We start from the raw sequence: 16,756 nt of genomic DNA, 5'->3' as shown, positions 1-16,756 counted from the left end.
CGCATCATCATACAACTCTGCTGGCCAGCGAGCATATTTTGTTGTATCCCTTATCCCTCAGTTCCCTGCCAACGCATCCATCGTTGGCCATTATTCTCGTCCCTAAAGGCTCTCCCGTATTCTTATTGATTAAAACGCAGGCATTGTCGCCAAAGGCTACAGTAGATCCATCTTCTCTTTGCATATTTCTTTGCTTCGTACGAACCACGATTCCGTGGACTATATCGCCCTTTTTGACTCTATTAGTGCTCGATGTACCTGTGATATTCTGTGTCAACGGTTTAGCTTTCTGAACAACGCATACTATTCTGTCACCAATCCTAGCCGGTGATTTTGGTGAGCCCTTTTTCAGAACTTTGATGCATTCCGCTAGTTGTGCTCCGGAATTGTCAATAACTTTCAGCATGGATTTAAGGTAGATCATCTCGACAATGCTTCGTTCAATGGCTGATGAAGTCACTTTTAAAGCTATTGTAGTAGTAGGTTGACATTTTTTAGTTAGAAGTGTAGATTCTTAAGCCCTTCGTGAACTATGATGCGATTCTGCAATACTAAGTTTGACATTAAATAGTTTAATTATACAAAGGAGACAGTTTCATTAGGTCATCCTTGAGAGACGTCTCGATCCTATCCAGTTCCCAGCGCTGGTTCAAATCGCTTGCGAGACAGCCCATAAGAGCATTGTACAATCCTGTAAATCTTGGTCTATCTTGGCGCTCGCGCCTTGTAACGTCAGGTTCCTCTGTTGTGACGCGGCAAACGGTTTCAAGAGCCTTTCTATCAAATTTGCCCGAGGCGATCATGGCTCTCATCCGGGGTTCATAATCGTGTTTGAACGGTAATTTCCCCGTCAGCATGGTGTACAACGTAACACCCAGGGCCCAGATATCAGCCGCAGGTCCAAGTGGCGGAGGTGAAGGTTCTAGAAGCTCAGGTGCTGCATATGGGAGCGACCCTATGTGAGAATGGGGATCCGGTCCGACGGCACGGGTTTCCTCGTCTGTAGCTTGATGGGGCGAGGTCATGTCCATGGTTGGAGTTAATGCTGTGCTTTGAGATGCAATCTGTCGCAGCGACGGGAAGCTAGAGTTCCCGATGCGAGCACTTGTTAACGCTGGACCATAAGTTTTGGGCAGGGAGCTGATTCCTAAGGGAGTGTCATCGTGGGTCAGTTTCTTGTTTTTCATTATTTTATGGAACTTTACCATTCGACTGCCGTGACGGAGCCCGGAACTCGAACGTGATCTGTGGAAAGGCAACGGTTCGTTGACGTGTCCTGCTATTTTCTTCTTTTCCATGTATGGCGACAGCTGTGTATAGCTGCATTCTGGGAGATTTGTAAGCGGCTCCGAGTCTGAGTCAGCGTCAACAGGAAACGCTTCGCAATGTTTGTAGTGACAGCTCATTCCGAAGTCACAAAGGAAGACTTTCCATTGAGACGCTTCCGATTGCTTCTCTAAAAGACAATTTTCTAGCTTAACGTCTCCGTGGGCGATGTACTTTTTATGCATATATTTGAGTGCCGAGGTGACTTGCAAACACAGAATGATGGTCAGTTTGCATCTAGTAACCAGGTCGATCTTGGAAGTGTCGTACTCTCCCCAAGATATCACTAAATCGTATATCGTACCGCCGTGAATCCTTTCAGTCAAACAGTACATTGCGTAGTCGTCATTTAATTTCCACTGCAAGAGAGGGAGAATATTTTGATGATGGAGTTCTTTCCAAACAGAAACTTCTTTTAGTACCTGGTTTTTGACCTTCATGTTATTTCTGAACCGCACTATCTTCATGGCTTTCACAGAACCTGTTTCCAGATTGTGGCATTCTCGTATCATACCCCATGCGCCAAACCCAATGACTTTTCCTAAACTATAACCCATGATTTCCATACCTTTCTCATCCGGTCTGACACTGTTTGCACTTGGGGTAGAGGTCACTCCAGCAGGCGAGAATGAACTCAAAAACTGCGAAGCCACAGAGCCATGACGCGATTTAGCGGTTGCGGCTGCAGCCGGCAACGAATTTTTGCTTATCGATACGCTACTCCTCGTGCTCTTCAGCATAAGCTTCTTGATCACCGACATCAATAGTTTATAATCCTTGTTGGGTATCAAATCCAATATCACTTTCTTCCTTTGAGAATAGGGCATGTAGACAAAATCATGTGGCAACTTCCCAATGAGTTCCAGCACTTCTTCCGGCGTCATTCTCAGTTCAGCAATTATCGACACCGTATTGTCCGGGAGATAAGTCAAAGACGAAGATGCCGAGTTGTAGGACTCGCAAACGGACGTCTTCCTTCTAGACACTTTCCGGGGCTGGAACGAAGAGGCAAGATGCCCATGTTTAAACGGATCCACGTCGCTGGCATTTGCCCCAGGGCCTGTTATGCTCTTACTTACCTCCGAGGCAGACAGAGGCGTTATCATGGAGACCCCATTGGACGCGTTTGGCAGCGGAATAGGCTCCACTTGAGCGTGCGAAGAATCGAACACATACGAACTATTGGGGCTCACGCTACCGCTATTGGGTTCGCGATCGGTGCTCCATGTGTTAGTCCGTGTGATGCTCCCAGGAAACCTTGTCGGAGTCGCATTAGAGCTGTCGTTTCTCAGCTTCTGCGACAACACAGCCGGCGAGGCGCTATCTTCGCTCTGCCAGTGCAAAACAGCCTCTGAGAAATCGAGATCCGGAATATATTCGTCCTGCATGTCGCCGTACCGGCCGTCGTTCAACGACAGTCGCCGTTTCCTCGAACGTTGCGCATCTCCCACCGACACCAGGGACCTGCCTTCCGTTTCTGCAGCGATTTTGCCGTCACTCGGTATTGGACGGTGCTTCAAATCGTCATAAATCCTCGACCCAGTAACCTGGTCGAAATTGGCCCTCTCGTTTTCCGAGTACACCCTCACTAGCGATGACCGCGATGAGCTATCAGTCGACCGTCTGTACACCCTTTTCGGCTCAAAATACAACTCATCATCCCGTATACCGTCCCTGGAATCGCCTGAAGACGCCACAGACTCCCTCATAGCCTTCTCGTCCAAATTGTGATCCCGTACAAGTAGCCGTTCGGTCGGAGGCATCTCGACCGAACCAAACACTCCTAGCCGTGAATCAGTAACAACCACCAGGCCGGCCTAGCAAACGAGACCACCAACAGATGCCACTGCGATCAATCGAACAGATCTTACACCGACTCCCAGTAAACATTAGAGGTTTACTCTTCCTCAGCCCATCGTAACACTTAACCACCAACGACCCCTAGGGGACACGTGAAAACGGCAAACCTCTTCACCGCTCCTCCAGCACCAGCTCGATGGGCTCCGAGAGCCACTCGATGAGTTTCACTGTTTTATCCTACACATGGCAGTATATATAGCGTCCTATATACATATACCTGCAACCTGAAGAGGTGCGTCATGCTTGCTCGCCGCGGGAATAAATAATACTTGGTTCATGGTTCAGAACGCCCCTATCAGACATTGACTCTCTCCAGCTCTTCTCTACCTGCCTTGGTGTACAAGTATTCGTTGTAGTCTCTGGAGTTCACCCACCAGGCCCAGTAGATACCGGCTGGAATGGCAACATACAGGACCTGGCTCTTAAATCTTCTGAACAGGTTAAAGACGGCAGCGTTGGCGGCACCTGCGAGGGGCTTCTGGGCATATGGAGACACAGCATACGAGGTAATGCCCTTCTGAACTGGCGAGCCCATGTGACCCCACCATCCCATGTAAGTCTTAGCACTTGGAGGTCCTCCCATGATGTTTTCTGTGTGATAGATTTCTGTTAGTCTAGCTGAACCACTCGATAGAAGCCGTTACGGAGCCCTTTCTTATAAACTGGTGGTCGAGAGTTCGTCGAAGTGCCCACAGATGGCTCCTTGTCGGGTCTGCGCTCTGCTAGCCGAAAACACCGGCAAGAACGCAGATACCGCGTTTTGATTGGTCCATAACAGGATTATCGTTCTATACGTTGTGGATCGCAAGACAGTATATAAGGAACTGAGCTCTCGGCGGCTCTTTACTTGGTTCTCTTGTAGACTTTGTTCAAGAAGGCGGTGAGAACGTCAGCATTGAAGCCGCGAGACTCGTCGGTCTGCGCGATCTTGTCCTTGAGCTCTTGCGCGATCTTTTCCTCGTACTCGCGGTAGTGGGTCTCGATGTTCAGGTCGCGGAACAGCTTCTTGCATCTGGCCTCACACTCGGCGTCCTTTCTGCCGTAGTTGTCGTCTAGGATCTTTCTTTGTTCAGGGCTGGCGAGCTTGAGGGCCTTGTTCACGACCCAGGAACATTTGTTGTCCTGGATGTCGGTTCCGATCTTTCCGATCTGCTCGGCGGTGCCGAAACAGTCCAAGTAGTCGTCTTGGATTTGGAAATACTCGCCCAGTGGGATCAGCACGTCGTGGGCCTGCTTCAGGTCCTGGGGGTCGCTCACGCCGGCCGCGTACATGGCCAGGGCGACTGGAAGATAGAAGGAGTAGTATGCGGTCTTGAAGGTGACGATGAAGGAGTGCTTTTCCAGCGAGAACTTGGACAGGTCCACGCTGTTCTCCGGCGCGGTGATCAGATCCAACAGCTGGCCCAGTTCGGTCTGGAACGTAACGTCGTGGAAAAGCTCGATCAGATCGACGTAATAGGGCTCCTGTTTGAAATGCTTCTTCAAAATCACGTAAATGGCAGCCTCCAGCATGAAGGCGTCATTGATGGCGATGTCACCCACCTCCTTGACACGGTACCAGCATGGCTGGCCTCTTCTGGTGATAGACTGGTCCATCATGTCATCGGCAACCAGGAAGTAAGCCTGCAAGAGCTCGATACACCATCCTAGAAGGGCAACCTTCTTGTAGACATCCGGAGATAGCTCGTCGACGGACTGGTAACCCTTCAAGATGGCATAAGTATCGACTACCGATAGACCTCTGTTCAGCTTACCGCCTGGAGTGTTGTAGTTCAGCGAGTCCTCGTACCACTTGATGGCCTCGGCAGGCATGCCATAGCGAACCAGCTCTGATTTTAGCTCCTGAACTAATTCAGGGAACTCAGCGAGAAACTTAGCTCTGGGACTTTCTTTAGACATCGTCGACGATTGCAATTGACCCTTTCGCCGGCTACAATGGTTGGGAATTGGTTACCTTTCAAGCAAATGCGTTTATAACCTGTCGTACCTGCATTTTTTCTTAGTTTTTTTATGCGTAAACAGTTGTCCGCTTATAATGCAAATTTCAGAGATATGGAGTGATTCTATACTATACATGCTACTCTTCCAATCGTAGAGATACGAGAACGGGTGGTAAGCCTAATATCTCTTAGCGCGTCTACTTTTACCTGGTCTCGAGGGTTTTCCCTTCATCTTTCTGTGCGAGAAATCGGTCACATCGGCAGAAGATTGTGCGTCGTTTTTCCTCTTGAATCGCTTCAAACCACCGCTGCCGTACTTGGCGTCCTTAGCAGCTCTTTTGTAGTTTGGTTTGCGGCTACTGTGATCATCGGTTGCCTCTTCGATGCCTACGTCGAAACCGGTACCGTCTATTTCGCTCTGCTTTCTCTTCTTCTTGAGCGACTTGATCTTCTCCAACGTTTCTCTCTTCTCTTGCTGACGCTTCTGCAATGTGGCTACTTGCACTTGCTTACCGAACTTCTTCAGCTGTCTCTGCTTTCTGGCCTCTTCACGAGCCTTCTTCTCACTGGCTTCCACAACTAGCTTATTCTTAACCTTGTCCATTTGCTCGTCGTTCTTCACCATCTCGGCAAAGTAATCCAGCGGCCTCTTGAAAGGAACCTTTAGGCGGGCCAACTGGTCACGCGCTTCCTGCACGGCATCAAGAGATTGTCTGTAAAACGCCAGCTCCCGTTCTGTGTCATCGTAGATGTCCTTGATACCCTCGTCTGTGTTGGTCTGGGATGTGACGGATTGGTGCTCCTGGAAGGAGTGTTTTTTCCATGGCAGCTGAATTCTCTCCAGCGCGTGTTTCATAGCTTTGACGTTATTCGTCGTTAGCTTATGGTGAGGAACGACATCAGCGTCCGAATCAAACTCCACTTCTGACAACGCGACATCTTCTTCCTCTTCTTCCTCCTCTTCTTCTTCCTCTTCTTCCTCCTTTTCTTCCTCTTCCGCTTCTTCTTCTTCCTCATCCTCATCATCGTCATCCGAATCGCTCTTGGCTAGTCTATCCAGATCCAATCCCTCTTCTTCTTCCTGCTCTTCCTCTACTTCCTCCTCTTCGTCGTCCTCTTCCTTTTCCTCCTCCTTGGCCTGTTCAAGTCTCTTCATCTCTTTCTTCAACCGCCTCTTCTCCTTCTTGAAAAGAGCCTTGCTTGCATATACTTCCGCTGGCGAACTCTCATTACCAGCTGTTACGCTTTTCTCCACCGATTTGACGGCACTGTCATCCATTTTATCGCTCTTCTTACCCGCGAGCTTAGTAACCTTCCTAGACATGACTCTCAAAGCTTCTCAATGCGAATCCAGACAGCCTACAGCAAGTCACCTTCGCAAATCTCAGTTCTCAGGCCTGAAGCTATCTCATCTCATCGCATCTCATCTCTATGATGAAAATTTTTGTATCGCTTTGTACGTCCCTGAAATTTCACTTCAAGTTTCAAAATATTAGCATATTAAAGACATCGAACAAGCCAATGCTTTCAACTAGACTGAGGTATCCTTATGGATGCGGTTCAGACCGTCGCCGGACGGGCACGCTAGACCGTTCCTTTCTTAACTGAGCTTTCCGGATTCTTCCAAGACCTACAAAAGGGTTTTACAATCAACGCCTGCAGGCACGTTAAACTCACCGATTACTCTCGTAGATCAGAGCAGTAAGATCGTTCAGATGAGATACCATCCAAACCTCTTGCAGATGGTGGTTTCCTTAGTTAATAGAGCTTGATTTCAGCAGCCGGGTAACGGCATCTCGTAAAGCGTACTATCTAGATATTGAGCATGAGCTCTATATGATAACAACATAACGAGCCGAAGCCTAACGATATATGCTGCTATCGTCGGTCATTTGATTAGAGATGAGTAGCGTGGTCAACAAGAGCGGTACTCGCTTTATTCCAAAGCTCAAGCAACGTCGTCTTCTTTCGGCAGCACCGAAGAACGACAAAACTACGATAACTCCCGAAGGCACTAGAATAACAGAGGAAGTGTCTACGACTGAAGGTGATACTAAAGTAGATGACTCTAATTCCCGGATTGATAATAAAACTGACCATGAGACTGATCAAGACACCGGTACCACGGCAGTGAGCGAACAGGATGACGAAAATCCGAAAGCCCCGTCACAACTAGAACTGGATCCTATTCAGACCAGCACTCAGCTTACGTCAGTCCAAGGCACCGGTGGTGGTCGCCGAGCCAGCCGGCTCGACTCTCTGAGCAGTAATCAGACAGCAAAGCCCGTTTTCAAGCCAGATTACCTCGAGCCCACTCCCGTGATGAACAATAGGAGGCTATCGACCATTGCAAAGCCTAACCTGAAAAAGGTCAGGATCAATACGATCGCCGAGAAAGACTCTACTTTACAGGCTCTGAAGAAGCGGAGAATGTCAATCCGGACTTCGATCTCGAAGAAATCCGGCTCTGCACATAGAATCAGCGTTGTATCCAGAAGAGCTTCACCAGACACGGATGTTCATACGGCTACCGCTGTAGCGGCTCCCAACGCATCTTCGCAACTGTTCCAGAAAACCGATAGTTTGTACGAGAAATACACGATCAGAAACCTGAAAGAAATCCCAAAAAACATACAGGATACCGACTCGGAGCGTTATTTGATTGACGAAGAGGAATTTACCATGGCTGAGCTATGCAAACCCAAGCTGCCGATCGGAGAGATCTCTGATAACTTCGAGAAGGCAAAGCTGGCGGGGAAGGCGAAATTTGAGAAAAGGAGAGTGCGCCGAGAGCTCAGACGGAGGGCTCGTGAAGAGTTCAAGTCTATCAATTCCTTGAACGAAGAGGAAGAGGAAAGAGAGCTCGAAGAGCGCAAAAAGGCTGCGGAAAAATTGCTCAATGCAGAAGTGCCTGAATCCAACCAGGGTCCGCACACAGCGATCCAGTTACGATTGAACCAGGACGGTACGATGGTTGTGGATGAGGAGTCTACAGTGGTCGACAGACATAAGAATGCCAGCTATCAGAATGCCCATAAAGTAAAACTGAATGAAAATCCGTTCGAGAATCTGCACAACTCGGGCACATACGGCAAGAATATGTACACAGACCCCTGGACAAAGGATGAACTGATACAGTTTTACAAAGCTCTGTCAATGTGGGGGACAGACTTCAATCTCATAGCCCAGATGTTCCCTTACAGAACAAGGAAACAGGTGAAGGCAAAATTTATCAGCGAAGAAAGGAGGCATCCAGTCACGGTTGAACTAGCTCTGCGATCTAGACTCCCACCAAACTTCGAACAATATTGTGCGGAGACGAAGAAGGACATTGGCACTGTGGAATCCTTCCACGAGAGGATAGAAAGGCTCAAGGAGCAACATGAGGAACACATGAAAGCCATCGACGAGGCCAAAGCAAACGCCAAAGAGGAAGATGCGCAAAACACGAAAAGCTCTCACAATCCGGAGAAAAAGACCTCAGGTGGCTTCAGAACAGATCAAGTACGGGCATATCGTAAATCTGAAATTGTGCTGGGGACAATTGATGACCTTAAGAAGCATCCTTCTCAGCAGGTCGAGGAGGAGCAGAACTATAGGTAGAAATGATTCAAGAACCATCTTAGACTCTATATGTAATAACTGTTGTAGTGATGTTGAATTCAGATATAGGCGCGAGCGTCGAATAAGCAAGCGAACTTGAGTTTCAGTTGTAGAATGCTTAACTGGAACCAGAGTAGCATTGGACAAATATACCAATGGCAACTACCAGGCTACGAAAGAGGTACTGCCTACTAACAACCCAGGGCTCTAACCAATTCTGGCTCAAGTTTACCATCAAACCAGCATCTACTAAGCGGAAGCTTGTAGCCACCACTCTCGCCTTCGCCCTCATTAATATCCTGTCGGTGATATGGATCAGAAAAGGATTGTCATTAGATCGAAATATGGGCAACCTGTTGATTTTAGCCATCTTCGTCTCTAGTCTTCTGATCTTGAGAAGACCACCTGTTGAATCATTTACAGTCTACCGAAACTACGGGCTACAGGTCACCAAGGTGAAGGGTTTACTAATCCTGCCCGATGCCTGGAACCGCCGGTGGATGGCACAGGGTAAATTTATACCAAGAGATCAGATCCTCGATATCGTGATCAATGAAGGTTTCGTCAGAGGTTTCCAAGTCGTTTTCTACTTGGCAGTCATCGTTAAAGAGTCAAAGAGATTAGAGTTACTTTTCCCGGTATGTTCTACATGTTTTCAACAATTCTAACTTCTTCTACTGACCAATCGATAGGCGACCAGACCCACATTGGAAGACCAGAAGTTTATCTACAATATGTCAAGAGAATGCCTTTATACTGAAAAGAAGCGCTTTCATGCTTAAGCCGTGCGCTGAGATGGGCCGTGCAAGATAAAAAATTCGATGGACTCGTCAAGGCAATGGACCATACAATGTAAGGCGGTGAATTAATCGTGGATTGCAATGGCGAGAAAGCTCAAAGGTAAGGCAGGTCACCAGGGCTTGAAGGCCACGCTTCAAAGACACCAAAATCTCGAGAAATTGAGACGGCTTCATAAAAGGAAAGAAGAGAACAAGAAATTGCAGCCTAGTGCACAAGTGAGAAAAAATCAAGAAACCCAAAAGGTAAATGAGGCAAGATTTGTCCCTTTCCAGGAAAATGAGACCTTATTGCTAGTGGGAGAGGGCGATTTTTCGTTCACCCGCTCATTAGTGGAACAGGGCTACATGAAAGCTGAGAATTTAATCGCAACCAGCTACGATGCTTCACCTGCTGAGTTGGAGCTTAAATATCCGCATTCTTTCAGAGAAAATTACACTTTTCTAATAGAAAACAAGGTGAAGATCTTTTTCAAGGTGGATGCAACGGACCTGATAAAGTCTTTTGATTTATCGAAGAAAAAACCTTGGAGCAAAGTGCTAGGCCCTTCTTGGAAGCAGAAAAGTTTGCAAAACATTATTTTCAATTTCCCCCACACTGGTAAAGGCGTCAAGGATCAAGATCGGAACATTGTCGATCATCAGCAATTGGTCATTGGATACTTCAGAAGTTGCAAAAAATTATTCGAACTCGTAAATGCACCAGTTGTGCAAAGCAGGATGTCATACAATCAAGGATATGATTCTTCTGAGAGACTTGGCGGCTTGACGTCCGAAGGTTACGGTAAGATTATACTATCTGTGTTCACTGGCGAACCGTACGATTCGTGGATGATCAAAAGCCTAGCGAAAGATTGCAACCTTTGTGTGGAAAGATCGAACAAATTTCAATGGAATTACTATCCGCAATATCACCACCGCAGAACTAACAGTGAGCAAGACACCACTAAGCCGGCGCAGCAGAGGGAAGCCAGGATATACGTTTTCCAAAAGTTCATGCTTCCGCAGGCTAAGCGCAAAGCCGAAAGTGATGATGAAGCGTGAAACCAAACAGGTCAAGTCATTAAACGTAAATGAAATATATACACCTCATGTTGGATACATAGTGATGAATTCTTTCTCCGAGTATATTTTCTTATCTATCGGATCCATAACCTCAAAATCTTTCAAATTGGCCAGCTTGGCATTGTTCAGAGCAGAGGCTAATGATTTCAGTTTTTTCGCATCATAGATGTTACCATTTGGCAACATCACTGGATTTTCAAAAAGCTTTGATTGAGTATGATGAGCATAGGGCAGATCCTTTGCAATTGAAGCGAATTCATCGGTGCACACGGGACAGGTTGTCGCTAGAACATCTTTTGCAAGATAGTTATCAAGCTCCGGTTTATCTGAGGTTGGGACCTCTCTCTCGTGCAGACATTCCCTGGTTTTCAAAGTCGATATCCCCAGAGAAAGATACATCAAGAGCGGCTCGCTATGTGAGATACCGTACATTAAGTAGTACTCCTTCGTAAAAAGCTCGTTCAGGGTATACCACCTCCTAGAGTCCAGCAGATCCGTATAGCGAGCAAGATCTCTATTCCCGTTACGCTGTTTGAAGATGAGCTTGCTGACAGAGGGCACGGGGACCCTTCTTTCATTATTTGGAATTTTCCTGCGGAAAAAGTACTCATACACCTCATCGCGGGACGATTGGGAAGTTGACCGGAATGCCGCTGAGCTGTCCTCCTCGTTTGTCGTAATTATTTGAGGATCAATCAACTCATCGATTGGCCGAACGGGTTGCTGCGGCTGACAACTATTGATAAAAACCAACAGACCTGAAGCCAGCTTCAGATCCGCATAGTTGCTCTCAGCAAACTGTAGCAGGAATTTTTGGAAACAACCAATGGCGCCTTGGTAGTCGCGTTGTTTCAAAAGTTCCACATATTCCTGTAACCTCGCTTCGAATTCTAGAAAAGAGCAATTCTTCTTCAGAAAAGTTCTGTTTTCCCCTATCCAATGCAGCAGCGGCTGCATATCGTGGTCTTGTGTCAGTGACTTGGAGATTCTGTTAGCCGCTAGCAGGATATCGTAGTCCAGCAAGCGATCTAGCTGCTGCTGCTTCAAAAAAATCACTCCCGGGTTCCAAAGCTTGTCATCTATCGACCCATCGTCGCCGCCGCTGTTCTCTTGCTCAGCACTCGACCGCACCTGATCGTTCCGGATCAGATAATCCCCGATCAGAACGTTTGTGTACTTCTGATACCATTCGGTGAGACGAGAAACATTACCAGACGCCTTGGACTCTTCCAGTTCTTCAAAGAACTTCAGCCTGACGTGAATCCTTTCCAACAACTTCAACTCTTCATCGGACCTTCTGTTGATCTTCTTCTCAAATATTTCCACTTTCCTAATGATCTCATTCAACTTCACCAGGGCGATCTTATCCTGTTCCAGATCGTCCGACTTCAGTAATCCATCCAGTTCCTTGAATAAACCCTGCAGAACGAGCGACTCCTTCTCTATCAGTTTATGCACTTGTCTGACGTTCCTACGAAGGAGTTCATAAGGTATGTGGAACAATTGCTCGTTCAACTTCAGATGGAAATCAGTACTGGGTTCGTTAATCAACGAAGTCATGACTACTTCGCTGGCTTTGCCGTCTGGGCCCTCTTCTTCCCTTGTTCTTACCACTGTTTCCCTACTATATAGGCGAAAACTCCCATTCCGGAAGCTCCACGTGAATTACAAGCAGACAGAACAGCTCATCGAGCAAACGACACCTATCCGCTGTGCCACTGCTGGCCGGCATCGGTACTCGGCAGGAGGGTTCAACGCCCTGGCACAGCAGTAGGACGCCCGCCAGCGAGTCTGGTGCGAGATTGTAAGAATGCGCGACTGGCAACCTATCCTATTATGCGGAAAACAGCTCTTGGCAAGCCTTACGAACCACCGCAAGAAACGAAAAAGCCTTGATTAGCGCCTGCGGGGGCCCCTCGGCGCTGAAGCTTGTATCCGGCCGATGCGCTATTTAGCCGCCGAGGAACGGCGAAAATTTGTATATACAAATGCACTACTGTGAGAGACAAAAGACTAAGAGACAGGGGGAGTGTATAGTACCTATGACATAGAAGCAAGTCTTGCAATGACAGCCTCGGTGAACTCGGTAGTAGAGGCTGTTCCGCCGATATCCGGCGTGGTGGTCTTACCCTCTGCGATCACCTGGTGGACCGCGTTGGAGATTCTAGATGCAGAAGTGTTTAGCCCGAGATGATCCAACATCAGTGCGGCAGAAAGGATCATCGCCGTTGGGTTGGCGATGTTCTGGTCTTTGATATCGAGACCTACATGGCGGGAGCCAGGCTCGAACACCGCGTATTCGCGGCCGTAGTTGGCTCCGGGCACGAGACCGGGCCCGCCGATCAGCGCGGCGCCGATGTTGCCCAGGATGGTACCGTACATCGAGGGTGTGACAAGCACGTCGAACTGGTGTGGCTTGGCGACCGTCTGCATCGACGCGTTGTCGACAATGATCGAGTTGACGCGTATGTCTGGGTATTCCTGCTCGCCGACACGCGTGACCACGTTGCGGAACAAGCCGTCGCCAAGCTTCATGATGTTGGCCTTGTGAACCGCGGTGACCGCTTGGCGGTTATATTTCTTGGCGAAATCGAACGCGAAACGCGCAATCCGCTCGGTCTTGGCCTCCGTCATGATCTTCAGAGACTCCACCACGCCCGGCACAGACTCGTGTTCCAGCCCGGAGTATTCACCCTCGGTGTTTTCACGGATGACCACCAGGTCCACGTCTGGGATCCGGGTGCGCACCCCGGGCACCGACTTGAACAGAGCCACGTTGGCGTAGATGTCCAGGTGTTTCCGCAGCGCGACGTTGAGAGAGCCCTTGCCTGCCTGGTCTGCCGCGGAAGTGTGCCAGATCCCCTTTAGACCGACCTTGTTCCTTTTAAGCGATTGGACGGCGGCTGCGACGCCCTCTTCGTGGTCCAGACCGGAGATATCCACGCGGTCCCAGTCGATGGGCAGGTTCTCGGCTTCGAACACGGAAACCACCGAGTCGGTCACTTCTTTGCCCACACCGTCCCCGGGAATCAACGTGACCACGAACCGACCGCCATATTTCTTGGGCAGCACTTTTTCTGTACTGGCGACGGTTGCAAGAGTCCTCTTGGCAATAGCAGATCTAAGCATTTCGGTTGTATAAACGAGGTTTTCTGCCACAACTAAGCGCAACGTAACTGGATTATGTGCGGACGATAGTTGTACATAGTTATCTATATATATATATGCGTTTGTCATTGCGTCAACGAACCTCGTGTTACTCGAGTTTGATCAACGGTCTGGAGAGCGGGCAGAAACAAACGCGGCTGCCCTGCACGATCACTCGACTCACGGAGGCGGAAAGGGAGACGTTATGGGGGCCTGAGGATGGCAGGGGAAATTCTGCTTTTCGATGACGCGCGGTGCCGGCGTCGGGAATGGTTCGGAGGCCGAGGTCGGCTGCTGGGCAGGTCACCCGGCTTCTTGGAGCGGGCAACACCTTGGTACGTCTGGAGTTGATCAATAGCGCTGAAGAGATAGGATGTGATGAGGTAGAAAGGTGGAGAACCTTGGAGGACCGGCGAGATGATCGGAACTGATGCTTTGAAGGCTTACCGATGCCTGATTAGGGCGATGGTTCGTAGTGACCGCAAATCGCGTATCGCGCAACGAATGGAGCAAAGACGGAAGGAGATTGCAATGCTCACGTACAAGAGAATGAATGTTGTCAGGGCTCAGAACGCAGCTACTGATAGTATGCAAAAGACTAAGTTGTTTAAGGAATTGCAAATGCTGAATAGACAGGTGGATCTGTTGAAAAATGAAAAGATCGAGCACGATAAGCGATTGCATTTCGTTGGCGATACTTCTATTCTCAGAGAGAATTTGGTAGAACGCAGCGACGGCGAGAGGCCGCGACTGCTACAACATCTTGAGGATATTGCGGCGTTCTTGAATAACCAGAGGGAGTACGACGAGCTGATCGAGCGTTACAATGGTGGCTCGAAGTTGTCGCAGAGCGAAACCGTCAGAAGAACCGCCAGTAAAGTCGGTCTAGAGGTCCCCTTCTGATTGCAGACCGATGAGAGTTTGTGCTTGGGCACGCGCGTGGCAACTTTTCCACAAGGCACCATAGGACCACGTCAGATTGGCGGCTCCCTGTAAATACCCTGTATACTTGTTGAATTGCTCACTCATGTGTCCACCCTCGCTTACGTGCTCGCGGACCACGTCTAGGAAGGACTCTCCAAGATCAAAGATGGATATCATTGTTTGGGTAAAGGCCGGTGTGCCCCAGGGAATTACCAATTGGTAGCTTTGTCTGTTGTAATCATCGAATCCATCAAATATTAAAGTCCAAAACTCCGACTCCCATTTGTTCAAGGGGATAACCAGATCGGTTTGCGCGTGGTAACTCTCCAAGATCAATTGGTAGAGTAACTCGGAAGCTGAACATGTTGCCAAAAACCATGGGTTTCCCTCGGAAGTACCGACTCCGTCATAAACGTCTTCAGGATATCTACCGAGAGCCACACCAATATTCAGGTTTGCCTTTGGATGATTTATGGGGTAAATTATCCCCATCGATTTGACCAGGTGATACAATGTGTTTAACACACCAGAATCATTAACACCGAATGGCATGTTGTCCTCATAGTTCCTGGTCAAGAGAGATCCAATAATCACAGCAATATCTAAACCAGACCTTGAGTTCAAGATTGACGGTGTCTCCACGATAAAATTTTTGTTTGGGTTCAAGAATCCGGCGCCCAGGGTCAAGAATTGGAGCATCTGTTCGACGCATTTTTGCAAAGCATTGGAAAGGGCCGATTTATCAAAACTGTCCCATGTATAGTCCGGATGTTCCTGTAAGAAACGCAATCCCATCCTGATCGCTGCAAATTGCACTATTGAAGTAAAGAAATGTTTACCATTAACTTCCTCCCACAGGTCGAACGAATCGGCTTGCCAATTTTTGAGCACAAACTGAAGATCCCAGTATATTACCTTTTCAAATAGCTCTCTCTCATCCTTAAAGGGCAAACGGCCCTTCAACAATTTACTCCGGTTGCATTGATCGATGATATCGCTGAACTTTAGGCCTTGTTGTCTCAACTCATCCAAAAAATGAAGTACCGCCACAGATCTAAGTGGTGGTCCGTCATTTTGCGGTCTACCCCAAGATTCCATAAACGGGTGATTATCAACAAGCCATTTGGGTTCTCCCAGCCCCTTCAATTGTCCTGCTTGGTCTAATTTAACACCATCTCCTGATAGATTGTCTAATCTTTGCAGGACATAGGAATTATTAACGTATTTCAAAACAGTCGCCGCCAACGTGGCATTCAAAATGTAGACATCATCATAAACCTGAGTACTATTCAGAATGAACATGTTGGATATCACAGAACGAATAGTGATGGCCGAGTCACGGACCCACTGATAGAAATAGTCGGGTGATTTCTTGGAAGGTGACGCTATAATGACACCTTCTGCAACACCTTGAGATAGCAAACCGCCATTGTGGAAATTCGAATCTGCAACGTTGTTTAAAAGATATTCAAACGATATCTCAAACTGCTCATCAATCCATTCGGTGAAATTCACGCTAGCAACACCATAGGGCGACAAAGGCCTTAGATTGATTCTTCTATAATAGTCCTTTAAAGGTACGGATGTGGGATGTGCAGGATCAAACGGTTTGAAAAAATCCACTATGGTTATGTTATGGCTTGACCCATCATCACCACCGCTGCCACCAGTCCGCACCAACTCCGAGCCCAAGGGCAGTGGTAGCAGATGATGATAAGCGGCAAGAACCAGAAGCACAACCAGCGTCAGCACGGAGATCACATATCCAAAACCTGTAGACCTACCAGCAACACTGGAGGAAGGCTTTTTTATCATTCTACAACAGAGACTGATCAACCAGATAAATGGCTACTGTACAAAAAGGAGCGAAGATCTACGATGTAAACATCAAGGAACACTAAGAAACCTTCAACTATTTATACAATCAACTATTACCAGTCACAAAGATCAAATTGTCAAAAGTCCTAGAGTACAAAAATCAGACTTAGTTATCCTTTGCAAAATACAATGTACGCAGTACTGCACAAAAGACATCGCGACTCATCTCTAAGCAAAAAACCCTTATCTCTTTCGTGCTCGTACAAAACCACAGGA

General features: G+C 47.9%; 12 protein-coding genes across 12 annotated transcripts; 4 read left to right on the top strand and 8 right to left on the bottom strand.

Moving 5' to 3' along the window:
• Positions 1 to 7: 7 nt before the first annotated feature.
• On the bottom strand, positions 8 to 424 carry MRPL38 (mitochondrial 54S ribosomal protein uL14m; the record flags this gene model as incomplete). The annotated part of the gene is made up of 1 exon (XM_037282262.1): positions 8 to 424. The coding sequence occupies one exon, from the start codon at positions 422 to 424 to the stop codon at positions 8 to 10; it is 417 nt and encodes a 138-aa protein (XP_037138157.1).
• Positions 425 to 572: 148 nt separating this feature from the next.
• Positions 573 to 3,089, bottom strand: NNK1 (protein kinase NNK1; the record flags this gene model as incomplete). Its single annotated transcript, XM_037282261.1, has 1 exon — positions 573 to 3,089. The coding sequence occupies one exon, from the start codon at positions 3,087 to 3,089 to the stop codon at positions 573 to 575; it is 2,517 nt and encodes an 838-aa protein (XP_037138156.1).
• A 392-nt stretch (positions 3,090 to 3,481) lies between these two features.
• QCR8 (ubiquinol--cytochrome-c reductase subunit 8) lies at positions 3,482 to 3,769 on the bottom strand (the record flags this gene model as incomplete). Its single annotated transcript, XM_037282260.1, has 1 exon — positions 3,482 to 3,769. The coding sequence occupies one exon, from the start codon at positions 3,767 to 3,769 to the stop codon at positions 3,482 to 3,484; it is 288 nt and encodes a 95-aa protein (XP_037138155.1).
• Positions 3,770 to 4,029: 260 nt separating this feature from the next.
• ERG20 (bifunctional (2E,6E)-farnesyl diphosphate synthase/dimethylallyltranstransferase) lies at positions 4,030 to 5,085 on the bottom strand (the record flags this gene model as incomplete). Its single annotated transcript, XM_037282259.1, has 1 exon — positions 4,030 to 5,085. One exon carries the CDS (start codon positions 5,083 to 5,085, stop codon positions 4,030 to 4,032), a length of 1,056 nt encoding a protein of 351 aa, XP_037138154.1.
• Positions 5,086 to 5,304: 219 nt separating this feature from the next.
• On the bottom strand, positions 5,305 to 6,450 carry EBP2 (Ebp2p; the record flags this gene model as incomplete). The annotated part of the gene is made up of 1 exon (XM_037282258.1): positions 5,305 to 6,450. The coding sequence occupies one exon, from the start codon at positions 6,448 to 6,450 to the stop codon at positions 5,305 to 5,307; it is 1,146 nt and encodes a 381-aa protein (XP_037138153.1).
• Positions 6,451 to 7,028: 578 nt separating this feature from the next.
• BDP1 (transcription factor TFIIIB subunit BDP1) lies at positions 7,029 to 8,729 on the top strand (the record flags this gene model as incomplete). The annotated part of the gene is made up of 1 exon (XM_037282257.1): positions 7,029 to 8,729. The coding sequence occupies one exon, from the start codon at positions 7,029 to 7,031 to the stop codon at positions 8,727 to 8,729; it is 1,701 nt and encodes a 566-aa protein (XP_037138152.1).
• A 155-nt stretch (positions 8,730 to 8,884) lies between these two features.
• On the top strand, positions 8,885 to 9,397 carry GPI15 (phosphatidylinositol N-acetylglucosaminyltransferase GPI15; the record flags this gene model as incomplete). The annotated part of the gene is made up of 1 exon (XM_037282256.1): positions 8,885 to 9,397. The coding sequence occupies one exon, from the start codon at positions 8,885 to 8,887 to the stop codon at positions 9,395 to 9,397; it is 513 nt and encodes a 170-aa protein (XP_037138151.1).
• A 213-nt stretch (positions 9,398 to 9,610) lies between these two features.
• On the top strand, positions 9,611 to 10,570 carry BMT5 (25S rRNA (uracil2634-N3)-methyltransferase; the record flags this gene model as incomplete). The annotated part of the gene is made up of 1 exon (XM_037282255.1): positions 9,611 to 10,570. The coding sequence occupies one exon, from the start codon at positions 9,611 to 9,613 to the stop codon at positions 10,568 to 10,570; it is 960 nt and encodes a 319-aa protein (XP_037138150.1).
• Positions 10,571 to 10,615: 45 nt separating this feature from the next.
• On the bottom strand, positions 10,616 to 12,151 carry FYV10 (glucose-induced degradation complex subunit FYV10; the record flags this gene model as incomplete). The annotated part of the gene is made up of 1 exon (XM_037282254.1): positions 10,616 to 12,151. The coding sequence occupies one exon, from the start codon at positions 12,149 to 12,151 to the stop codon at positions 10,616 to 10,618; it is 1,536 nt and encodes a 511-aa protein (XP_037138149.1).
• Positions 12,152 to 12,631: 480 nt separating this feature from the next.
• On the bottom strand, positions 12,632 to 13,828 carry IDH1 (isocitrate dehydrogenase (NAD(+)) IDH1; the record flags this gene model as incomplete). Its single annotated transcript, XM_037282253.1, has 1 exon — positions 12,632 to 13,828. The coding sequence occupies one exon, from the start codon at positions 13,826 to 13,828 to the stop codon at positions 12,632 to 12,634; it is 1,197 nt and encodes a 398-aa protein (XP_037138148.1).
• Positions 13,829 to 14,155: 327 nt separating this feature from the next.
• On the top strand, positions 14,156 to 14,641 carry FMC1 (Fmc1p; the record flags this gene model as incomplete). The annotated part of the gene is made up of 1 exon (XM_037282252.1): positions 14,156 to 14,641. The coding sequence occupies one exon, from the start codon at positions 14,156 to 14,158 to the stop codon at positions 14,639 to 14,641; it is 486 nt and encodes a 161-aa protein (XP_037138147.1).
• SGA1 (glucan 1,4-alpha-glucosidase) lies at positions 14,624 to 16,477 on the bottom strand (the record flags this gene model as incomplete). The annotated part of the gene is made up of 1 exon (XM_037282251.1): positions 14,624 to 16,477. One exon carries the CDS (start codon positions 16,475 to 16,477, stop codon positions 14,624 to 14,626), a length of 1,854 nt encoding a protein of 617 aa, XP_037138146.1.
• Between the last annotated feature and the right edge of the window lie 279 nt (positions 16,478 to 16,756).

This window comes from Torulaspora globosa, chromosome 2 (assembly GCF_014133895.1).
Source record: "Torulaspora globosa chromosome 2, complete sequence".
In the NCBI taxonomy this organism is placed as follows: domain Eukaryota; kingdom Fungi; phylum Ascomycota; class Saccharomycetes; order Saccharomycetales; family Saccharomycetaceae; genus Torulaspora; species Torulaspora globosa.
This window is presented reverse-complemented; position numbering and strand designations above follow the sequence as displayed.